General features: G+C 40.7%; 1 protein-coding gene across 49 annotated transcripts in view; it reads right to left on the reverse strand.

The window, feature by feature from the left end:
* The window catches only part of ELAVL2 (ELAV like RNA binding protein 2), a 147,719-nt gene that overhangs the window by 34,609 nt on the left and 87,539 nt on the right, over positions 1-25,571 (reverse strand). For all 49 annotated transcript variants that reach the window (XM_024105652.3, XM_005294742.4, XM_024105656.3 and 46 more), the window contains one exon: positions 799-902. In XM_024105652.3, the coding sequence (XP_023961420.1) occupies positions 799-902 (104 nt within the window). The remainder of the gene's footprint in view (positions 1-798; positions 903-25,571) is intronic.

Raw genomic sequence — 25,571 nt, forward strand, 5'->3', positions numbered from 1 at the left:
ATTGCTCAAGATTACTTCTGTTCTTTACAGAACTGTAAAATTGTATTGTGGCTTGGCTTGCTTGCTAGTATTTGGGGCAAAAACTGAATCCAAAACACAATTGGAGGCTTGCTATGAGTTGTTGGACTCTTAGGGTATGTCTACACTGCAGTTAAAACCCATGGCTGGCCCATGACAGCTGACTTGGGCTAATGGGGCCCAGGGAAAGGGGATGTTTAGTTGCAGTGTTAACATTCAGGCTCAGGCTGGAGGCCAGGCTCTGGGACCTCGCAAGCCTGAGTCAGGTGGCATGGGCCAGTCACAGGTGTCAAATAGCAATGCTAGGGTTTTTCATACTCCTCTGGCCTTATTCATTTCAGCACATTTTATTTTAAACAGGTTTTCCCAGGGACACACCAGTGAGAGTCTTCATAAGCAATATACATATTGCACAGAGGAAAAAACAGGGAAGTGGTACACTCTCTCCAAACAACAAAACCTTTCAGAAATACAGTATGTATATATCCTAATGAGAGAAACCTCAAGATCATGCCATTATGAGGATCCATTTCTTGGGTAAAATGTAAACAGGCATACATCTGATATGGAAACAATTTGGCACATAGTCTAAGTAACTTCTGTTCATGTTAATGCACTAAGCACACTAGTTTATGAATAAAAAAACCCATTAGTTGCGTTGCCCATATCAGAAAACCTAAGCCACAGGTGGAAAGGTAAGAGAGCATACTGTGGTGATTAATGTCACAAAACTTAGACTTCAATCTGTATTTTCCTCAAACTAGAATTAGCACCACGTACTTTTATTGTTTTGGTTTGAAGTCTTAATCCATTCAGCGTGTTGATAGCCTTTTCAGCATCCTTGGGGTCAATGTAGTTCACAAAGCCATAACCCAAGCTCTGTCCTGATTTGAGAGAAAAAAAAAGAAAAAACAAACAGTTAGTTCTGCAGTACTACAATAACTGAACTAAGGTATTTAAGACATACACCAATATACTGCACAAAAATACCCTGTATACAAGAAAGGGCTGCCTGACATACTGATTATTCAATAGCTTACTGCTCCTATCAGTTCTCTCAGACAGCATTAATGTTTATAACTGGCTCTCCTAAGTTTAGTGCTGAAATCACAAGACCCAGTTTAATTAAGAATTTGAAACATTCTTAGGAGAAATATGATCAGGCTGAGAGGCAGGAGGAAATGTAGGAGCTGCTATAAGGTTAAAAGATAAATTAATACTGTGAATTTTGACATATCACCAACTTTCTCCTACGCTCAATTATGGAACAGTGATGAAATTCTTTGATAGCATTTAAAAGAATAAATGTTTCAAATGGTTTAATAATTAGAAAATCCCAAATTCTGAACAAAAACCAATGACTTGCAAAGTTATAAAACAACCTTTTTATAAGCTAACCTCTTCTTCAGATATTTACTTCGTGTATGAGCTGTAGGTCTTTAAACTGGTATTGCACCACTTCCAGACTCATCTTAACCTATGTTCAAGCTACTCTACTGCATATAACTGAGCATAAGCTAAAGGTATCTTCATAAAAATGTGTGACAATTGGTGGGGGTTTTTTTTAAGCATCTACGATGACTATTACACATGGGAAAGATGGGCTTTTCCTGAATTTTCAATAAGTTTTGGTTCACTGAACAGCCTAGTACTAACAATTGGATTGTATCCCATTATGTAGCTGTACAGGAGGAATTACAGATTACAGACAAACTTTTTGAAACTTCAAATCCTACAATATACCACCATGAAAGTTAGTTGCCAGGACTGTAGCCTTTTTACTAAGGATTTTATCTACATGCATGCACACAAGTAACTATGAACAAGAAAAACCTTAATTAGCTTATTTTTAACAAAAATGTAACAAATAAGCATATTTTTCATCTTCAAAGAGCTTTATGAACCTAATTTTCAACAAAGCTGTAAGGTAGCAGTTTCATTTTAGAGATAGGGAAATGAGGGTTAGACATCAAGGTAAAATATTTGACCTTTGGATCCCTAAAATTAGGCACCTGGACTTATATGTAGACACCTCAGTGGTGGTGCTGTCAAAAGGTGCTGGGTACCCAGAAGTCCCACTGACACAGGATTAGCCAAAAATACGAAAATAGAATATTTTGAAGTGGAATGCTAAGATTTCACTTTATAGCAATATGAACACCTTAGAGATTAATATCATATTAGTGTACACGTGTCTGTATACAATTGACCAGAGAGCAGCAAAACGTTCATGGTTTCTTAAAAAAATCCTAATCATTTCAATGGGACAACCAAAGAAAACCCACACAATTTTTAGTGACTTTTCTAAGAAAAATTCTCATTCTTCATAGTGCAGTTTAACAATGGTCCATCCAGTTAGCATTCTACCAATCTTAAGAAAGCCAGTCTTTTTGATAGACACAGAATATCTCTGAATACAGCACACTTAGCATTCTAATAGGCTCCTAAACATATAGGCTTAACAGCTGAAGAGCCCTGTCTGTATTAATACAAAAGGTATTCCTGAAAACTAATTTCTTACCAAAGTGTTAGTCAGCCTCAACCAAAATAAATAAATAAAAATCCAGCTACTGATTGCATGCAGTGATTTGTTTATACATACACACAACCATCCTCAAAAGCAGTATTTTGTTATGGCCTCTGAGCAAATGCCAAGGCTAAATGTGAGACTTCATGTACATTATATGTGGATTTTATCGGGGGGTGGAAGGAGGGTTGAAAAGTTGAATTTGTTCTGTACTGATTGAGTGGAAAAAGCTGTTACAGGGTCCTTCCTCCCTCCCACCACAAACACTGTTTGTGAAAGAGTGTGAGTGAGTGTGAGTGTGAGTGTGAAACCGACATTCCTATTTGGAGGGCCCTACCAAAATTCACAGTCCATTCTGGTAAGTTTCACGGTCACAGAATTTTAAAAATCTGAAATTTGACACTAACTGCAGGTGTCCCAACCCAAAAGGGGGTCGTGGGCACACGGGGGGGCTTGCGGAATTGCCGCCATTACTTCTGCACTGCGGCTGGCCGCAGCACTGCCTTTAGAGCTAAGTGGCCGAAGAGCGGCAGCTGCTAGCCAGGCACCCAGGTCTGAAGGCAGCACCACCCCGAGCCACAGTGCAGAAGTCAAGATAGGATACTGCCATCCTGCTACCCTGACTTCCACACTGCGGCTTGTGGTGGCACTTCCTTCAGACCTGGGCTCCCAGCCATCAATTGTGGAGCTTCCTACAACCGGGAGAGGTTCCCAGAGGTGGCTCTGACCTGGCCCCAGGAGCAACCTGTCTTGGGGAAAAGGAAGTCCCATCCCTCCCCAGCCTAGCCAAAGCTAGCAGCTGGATCCTCCACAGTAGGCGCCCCCAGCTGAAGTGCCACCAGCTCTGTCCCTCCCCACCTCCAAGTCCAGCGCTCGGGGTTAAAAAGGCCTTGAGTTGTCTGTCTGCGTTCGTGGGGGGTTGGCCACGGAGCCCTGGGCTGTTGCCCATGGCACCCACCCATGAGGCCAGCCCAGTCCCCCACCCCAAAAGTAATGACCCCCCCATACCATGCCACCCTCACTTCTGCTGGGACACTGCCTTCAGAGCTGGATGGTTGGAGAGAGGGGGTCCAGCTCTGAAGGCAGCACAGAAGTAAGGGCGAAATACCACAACTCCCCTGCACACACACACACACACACACACACACACACACACACACACATGCCACATTTCACGGTCCGGGATGTGTTTTTCATGGCTGTGAATTTGGTAGGGCTCTACCTGTTTGTATTACTGTAGCACCTAGAGGCCAAAGGAATGTCGCTGAGCTAGATACTGTTGAAACAAGGAGCAAGAAAAGCCATCCCTCACCCAGAGAGGATTTTTTAGAAACAACAAGGAGGTGAAACAGACAAATGTCGGATGAGGTACCAGTAGGCCGGATACATTCTACATAAACTAAGTCTCATTTCTCCATCTGCCTAGCCACAGAGTGGCTTAGACTATTGGGACAGGCATGTGAACAAAGAATATAGAATAGGTCTTGATACAGAGGACTGTTCATTAAATGAACTTCAAAAGCTATGGTGGGGGCGGATTAGAAAGGATGGTGCAAAGCTATGGTCCAGCTAATGCAATTCTAATCAGATAAGTGAATGAAAAAATAGTATTGAGGTTCTAACCTTCCATATAAAATGTTTCAGCTTACAAATTTAATTGCTACCCCTGCAAACTTGAGATCTTAGACACAAGCCATGTAGAAAACAGATCTGTTGATTATTACTATGTAAAAATGAATCACTCTTTCCAGTTTGTGTATGTATAAGTCAGCAGCTTGCCAGCTTGAATGTGTGCAACAACCACATTTCGAAATAAAGGTAATACACTCAAGTTCAATATGCATCACACCAAAGTCCTTCACACCAGCTATGCTTGTCCAATTCATACTGACATAGTGTTACCCTCAAGGTAGCTTTGCTATGATGAATTGCAGCTGATCCTAACTCAAAAACTGACCTAATATCAAGACGACTGCTGTCCATAACAACCAATTCATTCCAAAACCCATCTGATAACTAAAAATAATCACCACACAGAGTTCATACAGTAGCCACTGCCAAAGAAGAATATTTAGTATTTAGACTCCCTCTCCTTGAGAGACTATTTATTGCATGCTACTCTCATAGGCCAGGTCTACACTAACCCCCTAATTCGAACTAAGGTACGCAACTTCAGCTACGTGAATAACGTAGCTGAAGTTTGAAGTACCTTAGTTCGAACTTACCTCGGTCCACACGCGGCAGGCAGGCTCCCCCGTCGACTCTGCGGTACTCCTCTCGTCTAGCTGGAGTACCGCAGTCGACGGCGAGCACTTCCGGGTTGGACTTATCGTGTCCAGACAAGACGCGATAAGTCGAACCCAGAAGTTCGATCGCTCGCCGCCGAACTACCGGGTAAGTGTAGACCTACCCATATAGTATCAGAATATAAATGAAATTCCCTAGTCAGTGATTATAACAGACAGAGCCAGACCTCTGCTTACAACCTTCAGGAATGTTAGAAAGGAGGAGGTGGCGAGGAACTGTTCATGTTCCCTCCAGAAGTGGGAGAATTTTGGACACGTAAAAAAAAAAAAAAGACAGCTTAACTATTTTAAACTGGCTGAAAAGATGGGATACTCAGAATGGGAGTGAGGGAGGAAAAAACTGTAGAAAATGAAAGTGAGCACATCCAACTCTTTCAGGATTTTAAGGAACCCCTGAGAAGTGAAATACTTTTACTGTTACTTCGACAAGTTCATACTTCCATTAAATAGTGTCTAAACAAATGACAAGATTTTTCTATTAAACCTTTTAATAAAGGAAAATATACCTAATGTAATCAATTTGTTCTTTATTAAGAGACAGTGAAAAGCAATGTATAAGCATTAATGAGTTTGCAGAACTACAGTAATTCCAAAAATCTTATCCAACAAAAAGGAAAACCAACCAACCAACATACAGATAGGAATAACCATGCAAATGGATAACCACAAAAAAGAGTTACGCAATTACAAAATCAACCTGTGCATGAATAAGCTGGTTAGCAAAAAAGCTAACAGTATGTGAAACCAGCAGTGAAAAAAATATCTGAAACTGGAACCTGTAATATATATGTTGTTACCTAATGCCTCTCCCAAGTATAGCTAGGTTGGGCGTTCCAATGGCAAGTTTTACTTAGTACCGTAATCAAATAATACAAAGTGCTTTCCACACCAAAGTGGAAGGACCACAGAGGAGCAGTTTGGCTCTGTTCACATGGGAAAAGAACCATGAGATTGCTTCTGGATGTCAAGTATCTCTCTAGAACTTCAAAACTGTTTTGTAAGTGTTTACTATTCATACTTCCCTTAAAATAAAACTTCTGCAGAATACTGAAACTCAGAGGCCTAAAGCAAAATTAACATGCACCAAATAAGGCGAGCCATAGCCAACATGGTTAGTCAAAGAGCAAACAATCAGTTAAAAAAAAAAAAATCACCTTATTCACAGCCAGAACCACCATTTAACAGTGTGATTTTTACAGATACGAAAACCGGAGGGAGGGCTTCAGAACACTAAATATTCCAACTAAACCAGATTCACAGGAGTGGGTGCTATATTTATGGTGGCCTCAGAAGGCGATATCCACCAAGCTCTGATCATGAGCTGATGAACACTTGTAGGAAGAACTACGTCACCCGTCTGAAGTGCAAGCCTCCAAAGGGCAAGAGATACGTGGAGCCCATAGAGCCCTCACTCTCTGGGCAGATGAGGAAGCGACATGCTCCTGGTGTCAAGCGTCATATGGCGGAATAATATCTGGATCTTCACCCCTCTGCCACTCCCATCATCACCTGGAGAAGTTCTTACCAGTGGAGTCTTAAAGGAGTAGCGTCAGAAGACTCACCTGCTTATGCATGTTTTATACTCCCTCTTCTATTTACAGGAGCCTGGATGCCAATTTCTCTGTCAGCCACCTAACTCTTGGAAGAGCCAGCAGCATATAACAGAGGCGCCTAGATGAAACCCTATCCCTAAAAACACCTCAGTTCCATGTTGTTTGTGGTCAATCTGGATACAGAGGGAGGCAGTCTAAGGTGTCCGTTACAAAGGCTGCTGCCAAAGAAATCTTGCGCAGAAATGACTTCAGGTATTAGTTTCTTACTGACAGGTCCTTAGACAGTGAAACCATTCTGGTTAGAGGGTCAGATGTGAAGGACTGGCCTTAAAGGGCTACAAAGCTGCCTCACTTGTGGTAAAGTGGTTCATTCTACTCTCTGGTCACTCAGATCTTCAGGAAAAACTTCATTAAGTAGAAGACTTAAGACTTTTCTGCACAACAACTATGCAGTAACTTGGAAAAGATGATCCTGAACTAGCTGCAGATGTAGGCTATGCAAAGTAAGCAAAGCCACTAGGAAACTCCCACAATCCAAGATCCCAGTGGTTTCTATCCCAAGAGAGTAAGGCGCTGAATTTCTAACCAAGTACCTTGCTGCATACTGAAGTTACATGTTACCATACAGATCTATTTGCCAGAGTCAAAATGTCACTTGTGCCTACCTCTTCTCATGTCCTTATGTGTAAAATCAAAGTCTTATGTAATGCTGTAATGTAATGTAATGCTGGCAAAAAAGGGGGATGCTTGCCTAACCTTCAATTTCTCAAACAACTACTGAGAATGAACATAACCGGAAGTTATGAGTGCTATTACTAGCCATGTGAGATAGTCTACTAATGGGTGATTTGGAACTCTTCCTTGAATGACTGACAGATACAACTAAGGGCTTTTCTTTTTAAATGTATAGCTCCATATACAAGATACCAACTCAGGTTCTTTTCATTTTTAACCTTACACTGCAGTTACGTTTTCATATTTGATTTACAGCTGTAACTCTGACAAATGGAGTAACTGGTTATAACTACAAGCACCATGCTACTTGATAGCAAGTGCTTGTGGTTTGCAGGACCACTGTAAAAATACTTTAAAAACTCGTGCTTTTAAAATGATCTTGAGGGCAGGGTAAAAGTCCCTTTAAAGTTGTCAAAATTTTGAAGTTTCAAGCAGCTCTAATTCCAGATTTGGCATCATACATACAGTATAAACACTTCATAATCAAAACTTCAGTTAAAACAAGGAATTTTTTTTTTGAGCCAACTGCTTGAAGGTTATGCTTCTCTTCCCCCACCTCTCAAAGGAAATCTCATAGAACTTTCCCAAATCAACCAAATAGGTAAGTTTCAGAGGAATTCAGTATCTTCTGAGCCAGATTAAGTTTACTGCCTGTATAAAACAGAGAGACTTAAGTTCCAGCAGACAGTAATGCTTTTGAAGCATTATGGCTAGTATTTACAGATATTTGTCACTTCCCTAAAAGAGAAAAGTCTAGAGTTACAAGTGTTTACAGTGAGATGTTTATGAAGTATGGCAATCTCGCTCTGAACTTTAACAGTCCACAATTCTGTGATAAACCTACACAGGTTACTGAAATCAGGAAGTCGTATCTCGCCCAATGCACACCATTCAGCTGCGGAGAAAGAGCAGTACAGCCCTGTATGCGACCTATAGTGTATATTGCTGACTAAAGCACAAGATCACAGACAGCTGGCTGGGTTTACTCAAATTGGTGCCACTTCTGCACAGTAGAATGCTTTTTCCTCTGCAGCTGCTGATACCCAACAGACATTCTGTTTTAGGGATGGAGAAAAGCAGATAGCCAGAACTAGGTGCCTCTTAAGCCAACCAACTACTGATTTGGTCCCTTTGCATTTTGAGTGTTTAATCTTCAAAATAAAAGCGTCACAAATCTGCATCCTTGTGAAGTGAGGCAAAGACTAAAAAACTACTCTCATGCTGAAGTGGTCCCTCTGCATCAAGGTTCAGGCAGATGGAAGCAGCGGTGTGCAGGAGATCTTTTCATTGTGCCAATGCCATACTTATTCAGTTTGCTGCCTGTCGGCATGGGACTTTTCATGCACTCTAGGTGACTTGCATATTTTAAAAACTTAAGAAAAGCCTATTCATTTGGGATTTTTTTTTTATTTTCAATTGTAGGTGCACATTTAAGGGTATAATAGTGGTTATTCATATCTGATAGTTTTATTTATATGTGCAGTGGCAAACATCCAGGAGATTCATTTTGCCATTTAAAAAAACCTAATCATATGGGGACCAACAGCACCTTCTGTGTTTTGGTAAGCACTTACTCATGCCAAGTGACAAGGAGTCTCATCGCTTTCAGTAGGACCACTCACCTAAGGAAGTGCTTCCTCATCTTAAGAAAGGGCTGTACAGCAAGCCATTAGAGACTCAGTTCCCAAGGAAAGTCAAATTGCACTGCGACCTTTCAATTATGCAACTTCCATCGGGGAGCAATATACGTATAACTTTACAAGTGATCAAACTAAATCCTTATACAACATAAGGAGAGGGAGTTCCTGCATTAGAGAGGGAAAGGGTCATTGTGGGTAGAGAAGAAATCTGACTCTTCCCCTGGTTCATCTTCCTTAGAAACAGAAAACCCACCCGTACACAGAACTCTGAGCAGAAAGCCATTCTACAGCAATACATCTACCTTATTTTTAAGAGGGCCTTATTTTTAAGGTGGGGCACTAGTTAGACCATGGCCCAGAGAACAAAACACATCTGTCATAACTATAAAGGGAAGGGTAACAGCTGTCCTGTGTACAGTACTATAAAATCCCTCCTGGCCAGAGACTCCAAAATCCTTTTCCCTGTAAAGGGTTAAGAAGCTCAGGTAACCTGGCTGGCATCTGACCTAAAGGACCAATAAGGGGACAAGATACTTTCAAATCTTGGGGGGAGGGGGGGAAGGCTTTTGTTTGTGTTCTTTGTTTGGGAGTGTGTTCGTTCTCGGGACTGAGAGGGACCAGACATCAATCCAGGTTCTCCACATCTTTCTAAACAAGTCTCTCCTTGTGACGTTGTGCAGTCTATATGGTTTTATAAAAACTTGATAATAAGTCAATATAATGTAACTGAGATTGTTTTAGAGAAAATACGGTAATAAGTGAATGTAAGTAACTGGGATATGCCTCACGCAAAAGGTCTCTTGTAAGGTATCATTACAAAGCTTATAATCTACTGAGTGTGATCATCTGATTTGTATAAATGTACCACTCTTGTATCTAAAACTAGAAATATAAAATGTAACTCTGAGGGCCTATTGTAATTGTGTAAAGTGTGGACCATTAATGATGGTTTGGAATCTTGAGGACTCCCATTGTCTGCAGATGGCTGTATTTACCTGTGAGTCTTCCTGTATGTGTGTGTGCTGGCAAGTGAGTAATGAAGTCTTGCAGTGACATGAGATCATGTCACCTGAACTGGAATCCATCTTTAACCTGGTGCTTTTCCAGTGAGGGGGGGTGGAAAACCAGAGAGACAAAGAGTTCCCGCCTTATGCAAAAGATATATAAAGGGGTGGAAGAGAACAGAGAGAGAGAGAAGCCATCATGAAGAATCCCCTAGCTACCACCTGAGCTGCAACAAGAGCTGTACCAGGGGAAAGAATTGTGCCCAGGCCTGGAAGGTGTCCAGTCTGAGAAAAACTTACTGAAACATCTCTGAGGGTGAGATTATCTGTATTTAGTTTGATTAGGCATAGATTTGCGCATTTTATTTTATTTTGCTCGGTGACTTACTTTGTTCTGTCTGTTACTACTTTGAACCACTTAAATCCTACTGTCTGTATTTAATAAAATCACTTTCTATTTAGTAATTTACTCAGAGTATGTATTAATACCTGGGGGAGCAAACAACTGTGCATATCTCTCTATCAGTGTTATAGAGGGCGAACAATTTATGAGTTTGCCCTGCATAAACTTTATGCAGGGTAAAACAGATTTATCTGGGTTTAGACCCCATTGGGAGTTGGGCATCTGAGTGCTAAAGACAAGCGCACTACTGCGAGCTGTTTTCAGGTAAACTTGCAGCTTTGGGACAGGAGATTCAGACCCTGGATCTGTGTGTGGAGCCAAACAGGAGTGTCTGGCTCAGCAAGACAGGGTGCTGGAGTCCTGAGGTGGCAGGGAAAACAGAAGCAGGGGTAGTCTTTGCACATCGGGTGGCAGCTCCCAAGGGGGTTTCCTGCGATCCAACCCGTCACACTCCTATTTCAAACTTGTAAGTAAATAGCCAGGCAAGGCGTGTTAGTTTTCCTTTGTTTTCTCAACTTGTAAATGTACCTTTTACTAGAGTGTTTATCTTTGTTTGCTGTACTTTGAACCTGAGACTAGAGGGGAGTCCTCTGAGCTCTTTAAGTTTGATTACCCTATAAGGTTAATTTCCATACTGATTTTACAGAGATTATTTTTACCTTTTTCTTTAATTAAAAGCTTTCTTTTTAGAACCTGATTGATTTTTCCTTGTTTTAAGATCCAAGGGGTTTGGATCTTGATTCACCAGGAGTTGGTGGGAGGAAGGAGGGGGGATGGTTAATTTCTCCCTGTTGTAGATCCCAGGGGGGTTGGAACTGTATTCACCAGGAGTTGGTGGGAGGAAGGAGGGGGAATGGTTAATTTCTCCTTGTTTTAAAATCCAAGGGGTTTGGATCTGTATTCACCAGGGAATTGGTGAAGGTTTTTCAAGGCTTCCCAGGGAGGGAAAAATTGAAATGGTGGCAGCGGAACCAGAGCTAAGCTGGTAGTTAAGCTTAGAAGTTTTCATGCAGGCCCCTACATTTGTACCCTAAAGTTCAAAGTGGGGATCCAGCCTTGACAACATCTGTTAACTAAAACCTGGGAGAAAATTCATCTAACTTAAAAATGGAAAGCCCTAATGGCAAGGGGATCAGCAGAAAGACCTTCCACTGCACACAGAAGCGTGTCACTGAATTTAGAGAATCTAAGAGATGACTCCTAAGATATGGCCTCTTCACCAACTACCATGAAACCAAAGGGCAGAGACTCAATCTGTCTTGCCTGGGAGGGAAATGCACACAGATGTTCAACACCCCGGCCTCCATTAGTCAAAGGCTGTATCAGCAGCAGCAATGGCTGTAACTGAGGAATTTGGACAAAATCAGCCAGACACTGAGTATCCAGTGATCTTTGATAGCAGCGCAGTGATGTCAGAGGGCTGAACTTAGATATACCAGAATCTGTTTTGCTATGACGACATGTGGGAAAGCCAGTATTTGCTGTGACCTTCACAGAGACCAATTAGGATTCTACTATAATGAAGGCTGAAACAAAGCAGAGTAATTCTACCCAGTGCAGTGAAATAGCATCCAATATATCCATTTAAGATTCAAGCAGACTTCTTTAAATCATTTCCCATCTTGAGGGCTCATTTTAATTAATTACATTTTCACCATGTTTTATGGAACTAGTATTTATGACAGACCTTCTCAAGCACAAGCAGCTGAGATGTACTTTATAGAAGGGGCGGGTTAAAGGTTGGGGGGGGAAGAGGAGGAAGCGAACACTGGGACTTGATTCTGTAGCCACACAGACAGAAGTGGGCCCTTGCTAAGTATTTAGCCTCAGAAAGATGAGGAACCTTAAAACTTCTTATGACTCCAAGGGGAGAATCCTGACATAAGGCTATTCATGTTTGCACAAAAGAGCCAATTTGTTTATGCTTTGAAATTGCTACTTTAGGTTTCATTGAGCCCACCCTATCACCAGGTCAGCTACTATCACTTGACTAAAAAGGACCATTTTAATTTAATGTTGCCAAGGTATTTTTGATATTTCACTCAAAGCTTGAAAGTGGGGGGTGGGGGGAAGGAGGGAAATCATTTGAGAAATTGATTTAGCAGAGTCTGAGATTGCATTTTTTAAAAAGCTATCACACAGCTATCTACTGAATAATGACCCATGAAAAGCCTAAGCACATCAACCAAGTCAGCAGTTTAATCAAAAAAGGGAAGGATAAAGAATAGACAGTACTTAATGTTTAGGAAGTAGGAAGAAGACAGTACAGTTTTTGCCCATGTCAGTAAGCAGCTGCAAATTAAGAACCAGTAACTTGGCTTATGGTACATAAACAACCAAAGAGTGGAGGGCTGGTGCTGTGGAAGGTATAATAAAATATCACTGGTCTACAATTTTAGAGAAGTCGTTTGCTTCAGAGATAAAATGTGCTATGTATTATGTATTTTGATGTGCTGAATTCAAATATGACAATTAAAACAACTGACTGGCTACTGTTTCTAAGATATTTAAGTTTTTACATTTTATGTCTATGTATATTGTGTAGATAGTAGAGTTTTAATCATAAATTGTAAACCTAGGTCTTTTCATGTGTTTATGGTTGCTTTGCATGATAATATTTCACCTGTCCTGTTTATGTAACCCTTTAAAAATCAGCAAAAGGGTTTTATAAATCAAATTTATTATGAAACAAAAGGCAAAAAACTATTCTGTACATAGTTTAGTCCTATTCAGTGTCTACTCAGCACTTCTTGGCTTGTCTCTTGTATTCATTAAATGGAGCATCTCTTGTCACCGTCCAGCAATAGTCTGCAAGCATTGATGGGCTCCATTTGCCCTGATAGCCTTTCTCCATTGTTGCAATGTCCTGGTGAAATCGCGCGCCGTGCTCGTCGCTCACTGCTCCGCAGTTCGGTGGAAAAAAATCTAGATGAGAGTGCAAAAAATGTATCTTTAGTGACATATTGCAACCAAGCCTTTTGTATGCTTTGAGGAGGTTTTCCACCAACAACCTGTAGTTGTCTGCCTTGTTGTTTCTGAGAAAATGTATTGCCACTAACTGGAAGGCTTTCCAGGCAGTCTTTTCCTTGCCACGCAGTGCATGGTCAAATGCATCATCTCGAAGAAGTTCACGAATCTGAGGACCAACAAAGACACCTTCCTTTATCTTAGCTTCACTTAACCTTGGAAATTTTCCTCGGAGGTACTTGAAAGATGCTTGCGTTTTGTCAATGGCCTTGACAAAGTTCTTCATCAGACCCAGCTTGATGTGGAAGGGTGGTAACAGAATCTTCCTTGATTCAACAAGTGGTGGATGCTGAACACTTTTCCTCCCAGGCGCCAATGACTGTCAGAGTGGCCAATCTTTCTTGATGTAGTGGGAATCTCTTGCACGACTATCCCATTCGCAGAGAAAACAGCAGTACTTTGTGTATCCAGTCTGCAGACCAAGCAAGAGAGCAACAACCTTCAAATTGCCACAAAGCTGCCAGTGAAGTTGGTCATAGTTTACGCACCTCAAAAGTTGTTTCATGTTGTCATAGGTTTCCTTCATATGGACTGCATGACCAACTGGAATTGATGGCAAAACATTGCCATTATGCAGTAAAACAGCTTTAAGACTAGTCTTCGATGTATCAATGAACAGTCTCCACTCATCTGGATCGTGAACGATGTTGAGGGCTGCCATCACACCATCGATGTTGTTGCAGGCTACAAGATCACCTTCCATGAAGAAGAATGGGACAAGATCCTTTTGACGGTCATGGAACATGGAAACCCTAACATCACCTGCCAGGAGATTCCACTGCTGTAGTCTGGAGCCCAACAGCTCTGTCTTACTCTTGGGTAGTTCCGAATCCCTGACAAGGTAATTCAGTTCGCCTTGTGTTTATGAGGTGTGGTTCAGAGGAGGAGGATGGGAGAAAATGTGGGTCCTGTGACATTGATGGTTCAGGACCAGAAGTTTCATCCTCCTTCCTTTTCCTCGTCTGACCCAAGTGAGAATGATTCTGGTGCATCAGGAACCGGCAGTCCTTCTCCATGGGGTACTGGGCGTATAGCTGATTGAATGTTTGGATAATGCACAGTCCACTTTTTCTTCTTTGACACACACCTTTCCCAACTAGAGGCACCATGCAGAAGTAACAATTGCTGGTATGATCTGTTGGCTCTCTCCAAATCATTGGCACTGCAAAAGGCAGTGATTTCCTTTTCCTGTTCAACCACTGGCGAAGATTTGTTGCACAAGTGTTGCAGCATGTGTGTGGGGCCCACCTCTTGTCCTGATCTCCAATTTTGCAGCCAAAATAAAGGCGATAGGCTCTCTTAACCATAGTGGTGATACTGCGCTTTTGTGATGCAAAAGTCACTTCACCACAAACATAGCAGAAGTTATCTGCACTGTTCACACAAGTACGAGGCATCTCTGCTCACTTTGGCTAAACAGAAATGTGTCCCTTTGCAAAATCAAACACTGACAAATAAGAGAGCACGACACCGTATGATTTCTAGAGCTGATATAGGGCAATTTGTTCAGCAGAGTGATGTAAGCTTCGTTATGATTGCATCATCCATGACTTCTAGGAATAACATGATGCATTCATATCATGCATGACGCAATACCAGCTTCAGATTGCATCGTTCATTGTTTTGCCTAAAAAGCAAGTACTGTCCAAACCCAGTCATAGATTTATTCATAGATCCAGTCAAAGATGTAGTTTAGTCATTTCTGGTTTAAATTGAGATCCCTTCCTTTATAACTTACTTATCCTCCGCCATTCCCAAGTCAAGGGTCGTATATACTGACCCAATAGCATATTTTGGAAACTAGAGCCAATCAACAATTTTAAGCATCACTTTTGTTCTCAGTGACCCAGAATTAGTAAAGTTTGACTACATTTATTTCAGAAGCATTTTGGCTGAAGAGCAGTGTTATATTTTAGAAACTCAAAATCAATAGTGTTTGCACCCTTCAAAATATCTGCAGGGTACTGCCCTCCCTTAGACCTCTACCTGGACTGATTCAGCCACTGATCAGCCCTTGGCATTTTTAAGCCACTATATTCATGCAGACCTGTTCTAAGAGTTTCTAACCACCACTCATTTAAACCAGCACCTGTTGCTGCCACAAGCAGTAATACACGATGGGAGATTAAGAAAGTGGCACTGTAGCCAAGGCCAAAAATCACTTGGACATGCTATACATATTTTGCTATTGAACTCTCCTTGAAAGTTAAGCTCACCAGCCCTCTATCATTTTTATTGCTCATCTCTAAACTCCCTCCAATTTGTCAGGTTTTCCAGAAATGCAGTGCCCAGAACTTAACTCATCATGTCAGGGAAGCCACAACCCAACTGACTAGACAAATCCTACTTGTAAACCACTAACACTGAACAGGGCCTTCCCCACCCCCAGCCATATTGCACGGCAAACTGATGTCAACCATCGCCCGAGAGAGAGATTTGCAGTTTTTTCCCCATAGAATCTGTTTCATAATGTCTCCTGCCAGGTGTTCCACTCCCCAGATGTAAATTTCTATTTTTTGCCTCTGATCTCATACCTATATTGGGATACATCTGACCCAATTTCTTCAGAGCAAGAGCACTTCAATGGGACTGTTAAGAATTCCCTGTAAGCTGCTACAGCAGATAAAGATGAGTGACTGTGTGGTTATATATGCACACACACACACACACACACTTTTCTTGATATAGAAATTTGTCTTGCCTGTCAATTTTTCTTCTAAGACATGTCCACAGACCTTTATGCAAGGGTTGGATCCCTTCCTTGTAGTCTTTTGAGACAACTAGAACCATCAACCAGTGGCTGATCATGGACGTAGATGTTCTAAAGCTAAGATTATTAACATAGCTACCATGTAATGTACACACTAAATAGCTTCACACATACACACAGAGCTGAAAAAAGGATAGTTTAGGGATATGGTCTATTGGTTTTCAAAGACCTAGAGTGATACAAAGAGATTCAGGTCAATGGCTATTTCTTTCTTGAAAGAAAATTAAGAAAGTCTACCCTTTACTGGCACATCCACTGAACTCTTAACCGCATGGGAAACAGTCAGCCGCAATAGAGTATAAAACCACCCTTATTTTTATATATTATTTACAAACAATGAGTGGAAAGAAAGACTGGGCTATGACTGAGGGAAAATTAAGTAAAGAGGTAGGCAATTACCACAGGATGGAGTACCCTTCTGCCAGAAGACATGAGCCCAGGAAAGTCCAGTTTATAAATGCATGATGAAGGTGTATGGTGGATCAGGGAGCTGCTCTACACAGTTCTGTTGCTGAACATGTTTCAACCCAAGAACTAGCAGTTACTTGGAAGAAATATACCTACAGGTCTTCCCAGGCATTTTATTCTCTACAGTCAGAAGGTGTCATTTACGACCAAGGTAAAGATCATGTCTCCATGAACTCTCTGCCCCCTATATCTGGGTCAAATGCATAGGCCTAAGTATGTGTGTGAATTGCAGTATAAATTTGATGGCTATGTTTAAGTACCATTTCTCTTTATTGCATCTTGAGAGAGAGGTCTAAAAGAAGGACGAATAAGTTAAAGCTCTAAGTGGGGCATCTGAAAGTTTGGGATAGACTAATGTTTTCCACTGTTTTGACAAAGCATGCTAGATGAAGGGGATGCTCGTTAGGGGACAAAGTGCAGAAAAAAGGTAAGTGCAGGAACTTTCACTTTCAGTGCACTGACTGCAAACGTCTCTTGTCAAATCCATTCTGGAAACGGATGTGTGTGGAGTTCTACAAAGGAATTTCCTACACAAGGACTGAACACTTTACATTTTGGAATTCATTAATAAGAATCATTTAGCTACACTGAGTAATTAGCTCATGTTATGTCTAATCTGGAATTTCTAAACATTTCTATAAGACAACAAATCAAACAACTGAAAATTTAAGGTTACCACTTATTTCCTGAAAATCAGAAGAAAAAAAAAAAAGCTAAAAAAATTCAAATTGTTATAATTAACCAAGCTTTTAACCCCCTTTTTAAAAAGTATTTAGGTATTTTAAAAGCACAACTTTTTCCTACACAAAAGTAAAGTAATGGCTTATTATTTTAAACTAGTTGCATGGTAGATTTGATTGAATACGTTCCTTTCAGGACTTGATTTCAGGATTTGATTTCTCCTAAAAGAGTTTGCGATCTCATTAACAGCTAAAGCCTGTAGGAGAAGCAGGTCCCTCCTTTGGTGTTATCAGTGTCATCAATTCTTATAAGTAGGGTGACTAGATGTCCTGATTTTATAGGAACAGTCCCGATTTGTTTTTTTGTTTGTTTGTTTTAAACGGGCTCCTATTATTCCCCACTCCAGCCAGATTTTTCACACTTGCTAACTGGTCACTCTACTTATAAGAGACGGAATCCACAATGTCATTCCATTACAATGATTTAAGACATTGATAGTCTTAAAAATGAAGTGAATTTTGTAGACGTTTTATTAATTTTAACTGTGTTCAAATACTGTACAGGTCCAGCTTCTAGAAGTGGATAGCTAACAAAAGACTGTCTATTCTGACATTGAAGGAGGAGGAGGAAGGGAAAGGAAAAAAGCGTGACCTAACACACACACACACACACACACACACACACACACCCTTTTATAGTGAAGCAACTCCAAAAAACCTATGCATCTAGAACCACCTTGTTTAATAACCAGATCCAAAAAAAAAAACTCATTATCTATTTAAAAACCTTACTTCTAACTTCAAGTAAAAGATTTAAACCATTTCAGTAAAATGAAACATTCTGAAGACTGAAAAATGAGAATATTCAAACTAATGAAACAAAACTAAAAAAAAATCACTATAGAACAAGATCAGCAAGAACTGAACCTAAAAAGCCTTAAAAAAATAAATGTGCATAAAAATGCATCAATTTGGGGAGTTATGTTAAATGTGTATCTCTTTAGCTGTATTTCTAATACTAAGATTTTTTTTTTAAATCAAGTATGAAAAAGCAGGAAGTCTAGGTCTGAAAACCTGGAGTTTTTAGTTATAAAGAGAAGCAGCAAGTCTCAAATCAGTTCGAACTAGGCTGCTTTTCCTCTAGCTTTGCAAGTTGTCTTTTCCAATAGAATTACTCGTTGAAGACCTGACAGCCAGTCCTTGATTGAAGGCAGATATTCTGAGCTCTAGTGAATATTAATGCATCTTTTTGCCATCAGTCATGCAATGTTTATTTTACATTGAAAGTTTTCCTTTTAATAAATATCAAGAAAAGCGAAGCGATTTGGAGCCAATGCTATTTTCCAGATAAAATACCGTGAGAAGGACAAGCCAAGAGCATATGAAGGCAAGCTACTACATATAGTTTTGCATTTCTCTCAATACAGCATTAAAACCTTTATTTTAAAGTGTCAAAATATGAAAGTCTTCACAGTTAAGGATTCAACACGGACCTTGATTCTGTCCCCTCAGCTTTGCTTATGGTACACATATTGGTGAAAGAGCCACACTAATTGCAAAAAGACATTTACACAAGAACAAGACAGACTTATATAGTAATAGGGCTTTTTTTTTTTTTAAACTGTAAGCTTCTCTTGCTTACACTCATCTTTTGATCTAGGTCATCCATCAGGAGATCTCAGGCATGCCCTGTGCTAGGTATTAGGGAATTGTGGCCTGTAACTTCAAGGTGCACTTGGTAAAAACTTGACTGCTGGCTTCTGTGTGAAATGGTGTGCTCTCTGACCAGTATTCAGAGGGTGAATGGATGGCATTAGGTAGGACAGATGAAGGATATCTAAGGATTGCAACCCAAGGACTCCCCCGTTTTTTGTGTACCAGTCAGAAGGCTTTTCATTGGAAAAAAGAGTCTGTCACTCACAGCTCAAGTGACATAGTATTTGTGGGGCAAAGTTAAAGGTTGGGTGGGAAATTCAAGTGTTTACAATCCGATTTCACAAGAGGTTTACCCAAAAAGTGTTAGTTTCCAGACTCAAATTTTATAAAACTTAATGCCCTCATGCAGATATCAGTTCTCCATAGGCACCAGTGAGTGGTCATATGCTGCTGCTAGCTCATTGTTTTCACCTAGGACAGGTGAAAAGTCTTCTGTGGAAACTGTTTTGATGGACAGTGTGTGGCATTTGAATTATTTCAAGCAGTTTGCTGCTCCCTGTCAAGGAGTTGGTCTTGTTTATATGCACTATTCATGCAGCACCACAAACTCATTATCCTAATTTTAGTTATGTTGAAATTAATACTGTCCTGGCTCCCATGCAGTCTAGAAGAGTTTAGACTTCTGGAGTGGATTAATCCCTTGCTGGGATTGAAGTGAGCAAAGATTGAGAATATTCTGTCCTAGTCTAGTTCCTTATGGACCTTAACTACATAGTGAAACAAATCAAAAGCAGTTCATTCCACTTTGGAAGTCTGGCTAAAGCACATCTGACTTCACATATCCAAATAAAATACTGGTAGTGTGGCATGCACACTTAAGACACTACTCTCCAACCTTAATTACTACCCCCTTCCTTTCCCACACAGACAGTAAGCCTTTCTATGCTTTCCCAGTCATCTCACCCAGCCTTCAACAAGCCCACCGAGTTTCCACTAAAAAATAAAATGGGAGTCATTTGCCACCCCAACGAAGTCTTCTTTTAATTTAATAATGCCCCTTTTAACAAGCTCAACTGTCTGCTGCTAATAATTCATACAGTTGTTAGAGCCAGCAAACATATCCTGAAGTCTATTATAATCACTCAAGTACATTTAAAGTAGTGGGTTCGGACACAAACTTTGTTTTTAACCCCATATGGTTTTCACCTCAGATATTTTGTTTCTAGCTTTCACCACTTTTGTTATGGTGCTGAAACTAACATTAGCAAGTTATGTCCACTAGATGCATAACTATTTGGGATATGAGCAAAGTTAGGCTGTGTAACCCCACAGCCAAATTAAATTAGGTTCTTGCTGACACCCAAGACAGCTCTGTTAACCTACAAGGAGGAATAAAATCTAGCTCACTCAGCCACATTAGTTATGCAGTGCAAACAGTCAAAAGCAGAAAACTCAGATACATACACAGAATACACAAAAGAAGTAGATACACTGAATGAAGCTATGTCATTTTTACATTTCAGATTAGAACCACACCGTTTCTATCCAAACCCAGGGCAAAATGTGCATCTCCTGTGAGAAAATAAAATGACGTAAGAACTTAAGAACGGCCATACTGTGTCAGCCCAAAGGTCCCTCTGGCTCAGTATCCTGTCTGCCGACAGTGGCCAATGCCAGGTGCCCCAGAGGGAGTGAACCTAATAGGTAATGATCAAGTGATCTCTCTCCTGCCATTCATCTCCACCTCTGACAAACAGAGGCTAGGGACACCATTCCTTACCCATCCTGGCTAATAGCCATTAACGGACTTTAATGACGACAACTTTAGAGAGGCAACTTTTGTGACAAGTGTCATTATAGGAGTGGATTTCAAAATCATTACAACACCAGATGAATTTTCATATTGCATCCCAAAAGCTCTGTAGTTTAAGAATATCCCAAAGTGGTGAACATTAGAAATGTAAGGTAGTCCAGATTAAATCATCAAGACCGGTAGTGGTTGACAGCATACAAGGACTGAGATTAACAGAGACCAACATTAAGTCTATAGAAACATTTAAACTTTCAATTTGAGATTTTAAGACATCTGACAGGCCGATTTTAATTTAATATGAAACTTAGTGAGCCCAGGACCCAAATTGTATATTTATGTCAGGTTCTTCTCCCCCCTCCCCCCAAAATAATATGGGTAGAGTTATGTGAACACCAGCAACTTTTTCATCCTTCATTCCCACACGATATGGAGAATCATCTGGGATGCAGTATTAAAGACTTGTTCTGTATTTTACAAGTTTAACAGAAAAGGAAAACCAGATAGTAATTGGATAACTAGCAACCTTTTTACAAATACAAATTTAAGGCACTGCAAAAAAACCTCAAGATGTTTGGTTCAACACAGCTGGACATGGACACAAAACCAGAAACCCTTTGCACTAAATTCTTTCCTACAGAACGGTTTGTCAGCTGTTTAATACAGCTACACCAATAGCAAACTTGTTAGGATCCTACACAGCTAAAAGCTATTTCATTAGACTTCTAGCAAATATCTCTGCTTGAAAATGTACTCACCTTTGCGGACATGGGCTATTACTAATAATAATCACTATGATCACTAGCTACATGCTGCAATAGAATATCTTTGCCCAAGACACTAGCAATGAGAACTCCTCAGACTAAATGGGTCAGATTAATTTGTCCAAATGACAGGGACTTTTGCGTGTATGTCGGGGGGGGGGGGGAGAAGAGGAGAAGAGGGGCTTACAGGAGAGGAACAATGCTGGAACCCCTGTAGTATTGCCAGAAGCAGGTTGACAAGCTTTAGACTGGAGCCTCTTCCACACAAATCGCCATAAGTTACTGAGGCCATTCTGACCAAACATTTACAATGTATTTCTTTCGCTTAAACCCTGAACTCAGCGAGAGTTAGTATTTCCCCAAAGAGTCAATGTATCTTGCATTGGTACTATGGAGGAACGCTAGAAGGAATGCAGACTGGCTTTTCTCCAGCACATTAAACTCTGAGATTTCCCTTATTTTATCTGGTATCTTTAAAAAATAAATAAAAAAACCACGAACTAAAGAAACCATTTCCACTGTAAGCAATACTGTAGTTATGAAATCACAAATCACAGTACAAGATTTTATATAGGTGGTTACCTTCTGGGTTGTAGTGTTTCATGGAGAGCTCTGGAAATCTAAAATGCACCTTTTCTCATCTTCAAGTGTTCTATCCACAGCAGGCCCAGAAGTAGTAATACAGGATATTGGCCATCATAAGACTAAGCACTTATCCACGTAAACATTTATAGTTCCTGGCAAGCTGGGGTGTAAAGCTCCCCCTCATCAGCCTGCCGGGCAGCAAGCATCCCTGTGGACCCTGATGCTGTGCACCAACCATTCCGAAGTGTGTTCAGGATCCAGAGTGACACTGTGTGGCAAGCTTGAGTGGGGGAGCTTTACAGGAACTAAATACAATCCATCAGATCACTCTTTCGGGGGGAGGTGCGAAGTATGAGAATAACAAGTTCTGGTGATGACCTGCACAGCAGCATTTCAAAATATAAAGTTAATCCTTGGATAAAAAAAATCATACCAACATCTAGAAGAGTAGGAACTTTATTAAAACCACTAGAGCATGCAAGACACCCTTTACAACAGCTTTGCATCCAGGTACAGTACCAATTTATGCACATGTTTCTGTATAAAAGAAGGTAACTTTTCTGTACTGATGGAACAGCCATAGGCCACTGGGTGATTCTGCCACACACTCTCAGAGGTAACTTATTGGTTGCTATTCCAATTGACAGGTCTACTTTTGCCAAGTCTTTGCCGCTGCAGATTATACTCACAAGCACCCTAGTTCTTGCTCTTTGTTTAATGCTTCCTTGCCTTTGTTTTAAACAAACATCTTAATCCTCCTCCCAAGCCCAAACTCCACAACCACTTGAGTGAATCAAGAGTATGGGAGAGATGTCTGATTTAATGAAATAAAAACCAATGTTAGTTATGAAAGGAATAATTTCCTACTTACCCAGATCTCTCATTTCCAGACAGCTCCCCCACAAGAGTGGAGAAAAATGCCCAGAATCATAAGATGGGAAAAGAGAAACTAAAATATTCCCAGAACTGTCATCTCAGTAGGTCTCCAACTCAAGGAGTTACAACCCATGCTGATTAGGAAACAGGTAGAGACTTCCAAAGCCTGCCAACAAATATAGAGCATGAGGAATCTCACTTCTCTGTCTCAATGTAACCAAGATTCAGGACACTAACATTGTGTGAAAAAGGTTGAAACAGCTTGAGGCAGCAACCTCCAGTCACTGACTTTAGGAGCTTCATGTGAACACATCTTGGAAACAGTTTTACTTTTGCTGAAGCGAGCCTACAGATCCTTCCGAAAGCCAAGTCCTTTTATAGTGATCCTTGAGCCATTCTGCTATTTGTTTATGGAGACTCTGTGATGGGTTTTCATATGGCTATAGCCTAAGTGGAGGGTTAGAAGATTACCAGTGCTGCTGCTGTTCAGTACTCTAGTAATACCTGGTAGCCCTTACATGGGAACCTCTCTCATCCTCAGAGGAGCATGAAATTTAGCTCTCTGTACTGAAATTCCAAACTAAAGCTGAGGGGGCGAAGAGGTCATCTCTATATTCTATTGGGGAAAAATAAGTAAAAAATAGAGCCAAAGAGACTGCAGTTCATGCTTCCATGAGGATGGATGTTTGGGCTGAGCTCTTGTGGTTTCCCTAAACTGGTTAGAGCTTTTGAAGATAAACAACTATTTCTGATTCAAACAAACAATCAAACTAGTTTTCTTTCCAGCCCCAAGTCATACATGGTTCCAACCTACCACAAGCGTCTCTGGAGTCCTAGTAACTAGGCACCATCAACAACTGGACAACAGATAATTGCACAGCCTGTCGGACATTTTGACTCCTGGACTTCAAGAAAAGACTAGAAAGATGCTAGGCAGGACAATCTTCAAGACAATTTGTGTAGGAATCACCTCTTCCCTACGAAAGAGGAGAGGAAAGGAAAAACGGCAAGAGGGCTGTTGTCTCACTCACCCTTTTAGCAGAAACTATAGCCACTACAGAAGCTCTCAATAGACAGAGAAAGGAAGAGCAAGCGCAAGTTGGAACAATTTAGGAGGAAGGAGGAAACTAAGTGTCTATCTGAAGACTGCAAACGAGACACTGTCCAGAAGAATCACAAGAAGTGCAAGTGGCGGATGGGTGAGAAAGAGAGAGACAAGAGTCTGACCGATAACCCAGGGCTATACATAAGCCTAACAATAGAAGGCTGAACAAAACTAGCAGCCGACCACAAATGTTGGTCTCACCTTTCCCGTTAAGACAGTAAAACATTGTGTATGCCCCTCTTATGACACCAGGAATAAAAGGACAAACAAATGTCAAGCTTTTTTACTGGATAAAAATGGTACCTCTAAAATACTGGCTTCTCAAACCACTAGTTTAGAGCTTGTATTTCTAGGTCAGAAGGCAGAAGGGATCCCTGACTGAGATTTGGTACATGAGCAGAGAAGGAGGATGTCCCAAATGCAAAACAAGCCCACCCAGTCACTACTTGAGCAATAAAAATTGCCTGAATTATGTTTATTCTTTGTCATTCTTCAAGTTTAGAAAAAAACTTAGAAGTTTGGAAGAAACATGGGTTCTCTGTAGCTAACAGTGTAAAGGTGCTCATATGGCTCCCTATGCTGCTGGTATCATTTGGGAATGTGGGTTGACTTCAACTAAGCTCTTCTACTATTGTGCACCACCATTTTCAGGCTAGGTATCTGAATGCACTGAGGTCACAACGACCCTGGCTGAAGAAAGCTGACATTTCAAGCTGTGAATACATTCTACACTCATGCCAGGTAGCTGGCTCACAGATGCTGAAGATGTTCTGCCAAGAGTAAGAGAAGACTGACTTACTTCTTGATGAGGTATCAATATACATCTTGTTTGTTGAAGCAGGCAGTGATTTAGAGGTTTGCACACTGCTATTTTGCAAGGAAATGACGGAAGTCCTACGTCTCCCCTGTGTTTCAGAAGGTTGATGGAATTCAGTTTGAGAGTACTTTTTCCAAAGTCATCTTTGGGTTTCTTACAAATAAAGCAAATTGGATTCTCTTGGGAATGTGTGTGATGAGCAGCAATGGAGTCCAAAGGAAAAAAAATGTTACGCAGATTCTCCTGCACAGTAGTCTCCTGTCAATGTTTCTCCAGCTGTGGGACCGGATCCCCAGAGAAGTCATGCAGTTGGAATTACAATGTGAAGTTCTATTTTTTCCACACTAAAGGAAAATATACAGCTAATTATATGCAGAAAGCGGCTTCCAGAAGAACTGCAACGGGGCATTTCAGAGGATGCAATTATTTCCTGCTAAAATATAACACAATAACTATGGAATCTCAGATGCAAACAAAGATTCAAGTCAGTACTTATCTAACAAGCATGATCCTTTTTGTTCCGAGACAAGCATCTGCTATAGTTGCAAAGAGGATACGCAAGAAGGGACATGTCTTGTCAAACTGAATCTTGAACCAAATGGGTACATGAACACAGGGGTGACTCCAACGAGCTTGGCATACTAGTTTCTAAACCATTTCCGCCCCACACACAATAAGTATGCTGTATTTTATAGATTACATATTTACAGCTACAGTGGTTTCCATTTTATTCCCCTTACCACAGATTTGTGATGCTTATTTTTTTCCAGTTTAATTGCTGCAATTATTGTTGCAAGAAAAATCACAATCAATAGTAATACATTAGC

The sequence above is a fragment of the Chrysemys picta genome, chromosome 6 (genome assembly GCF_011386835.1).
Source record: "Chrysemys picta bellii isolate R12L10 chromosome 6, ASM1138683v2, whole genome shotgun sequence".
In the NCBI taxonomy this organism is placed as follows: Eukaryota; Metazoa; Chordata; order Testudines; family Emydidae; genus Chrysemys; species Chrysemys picta.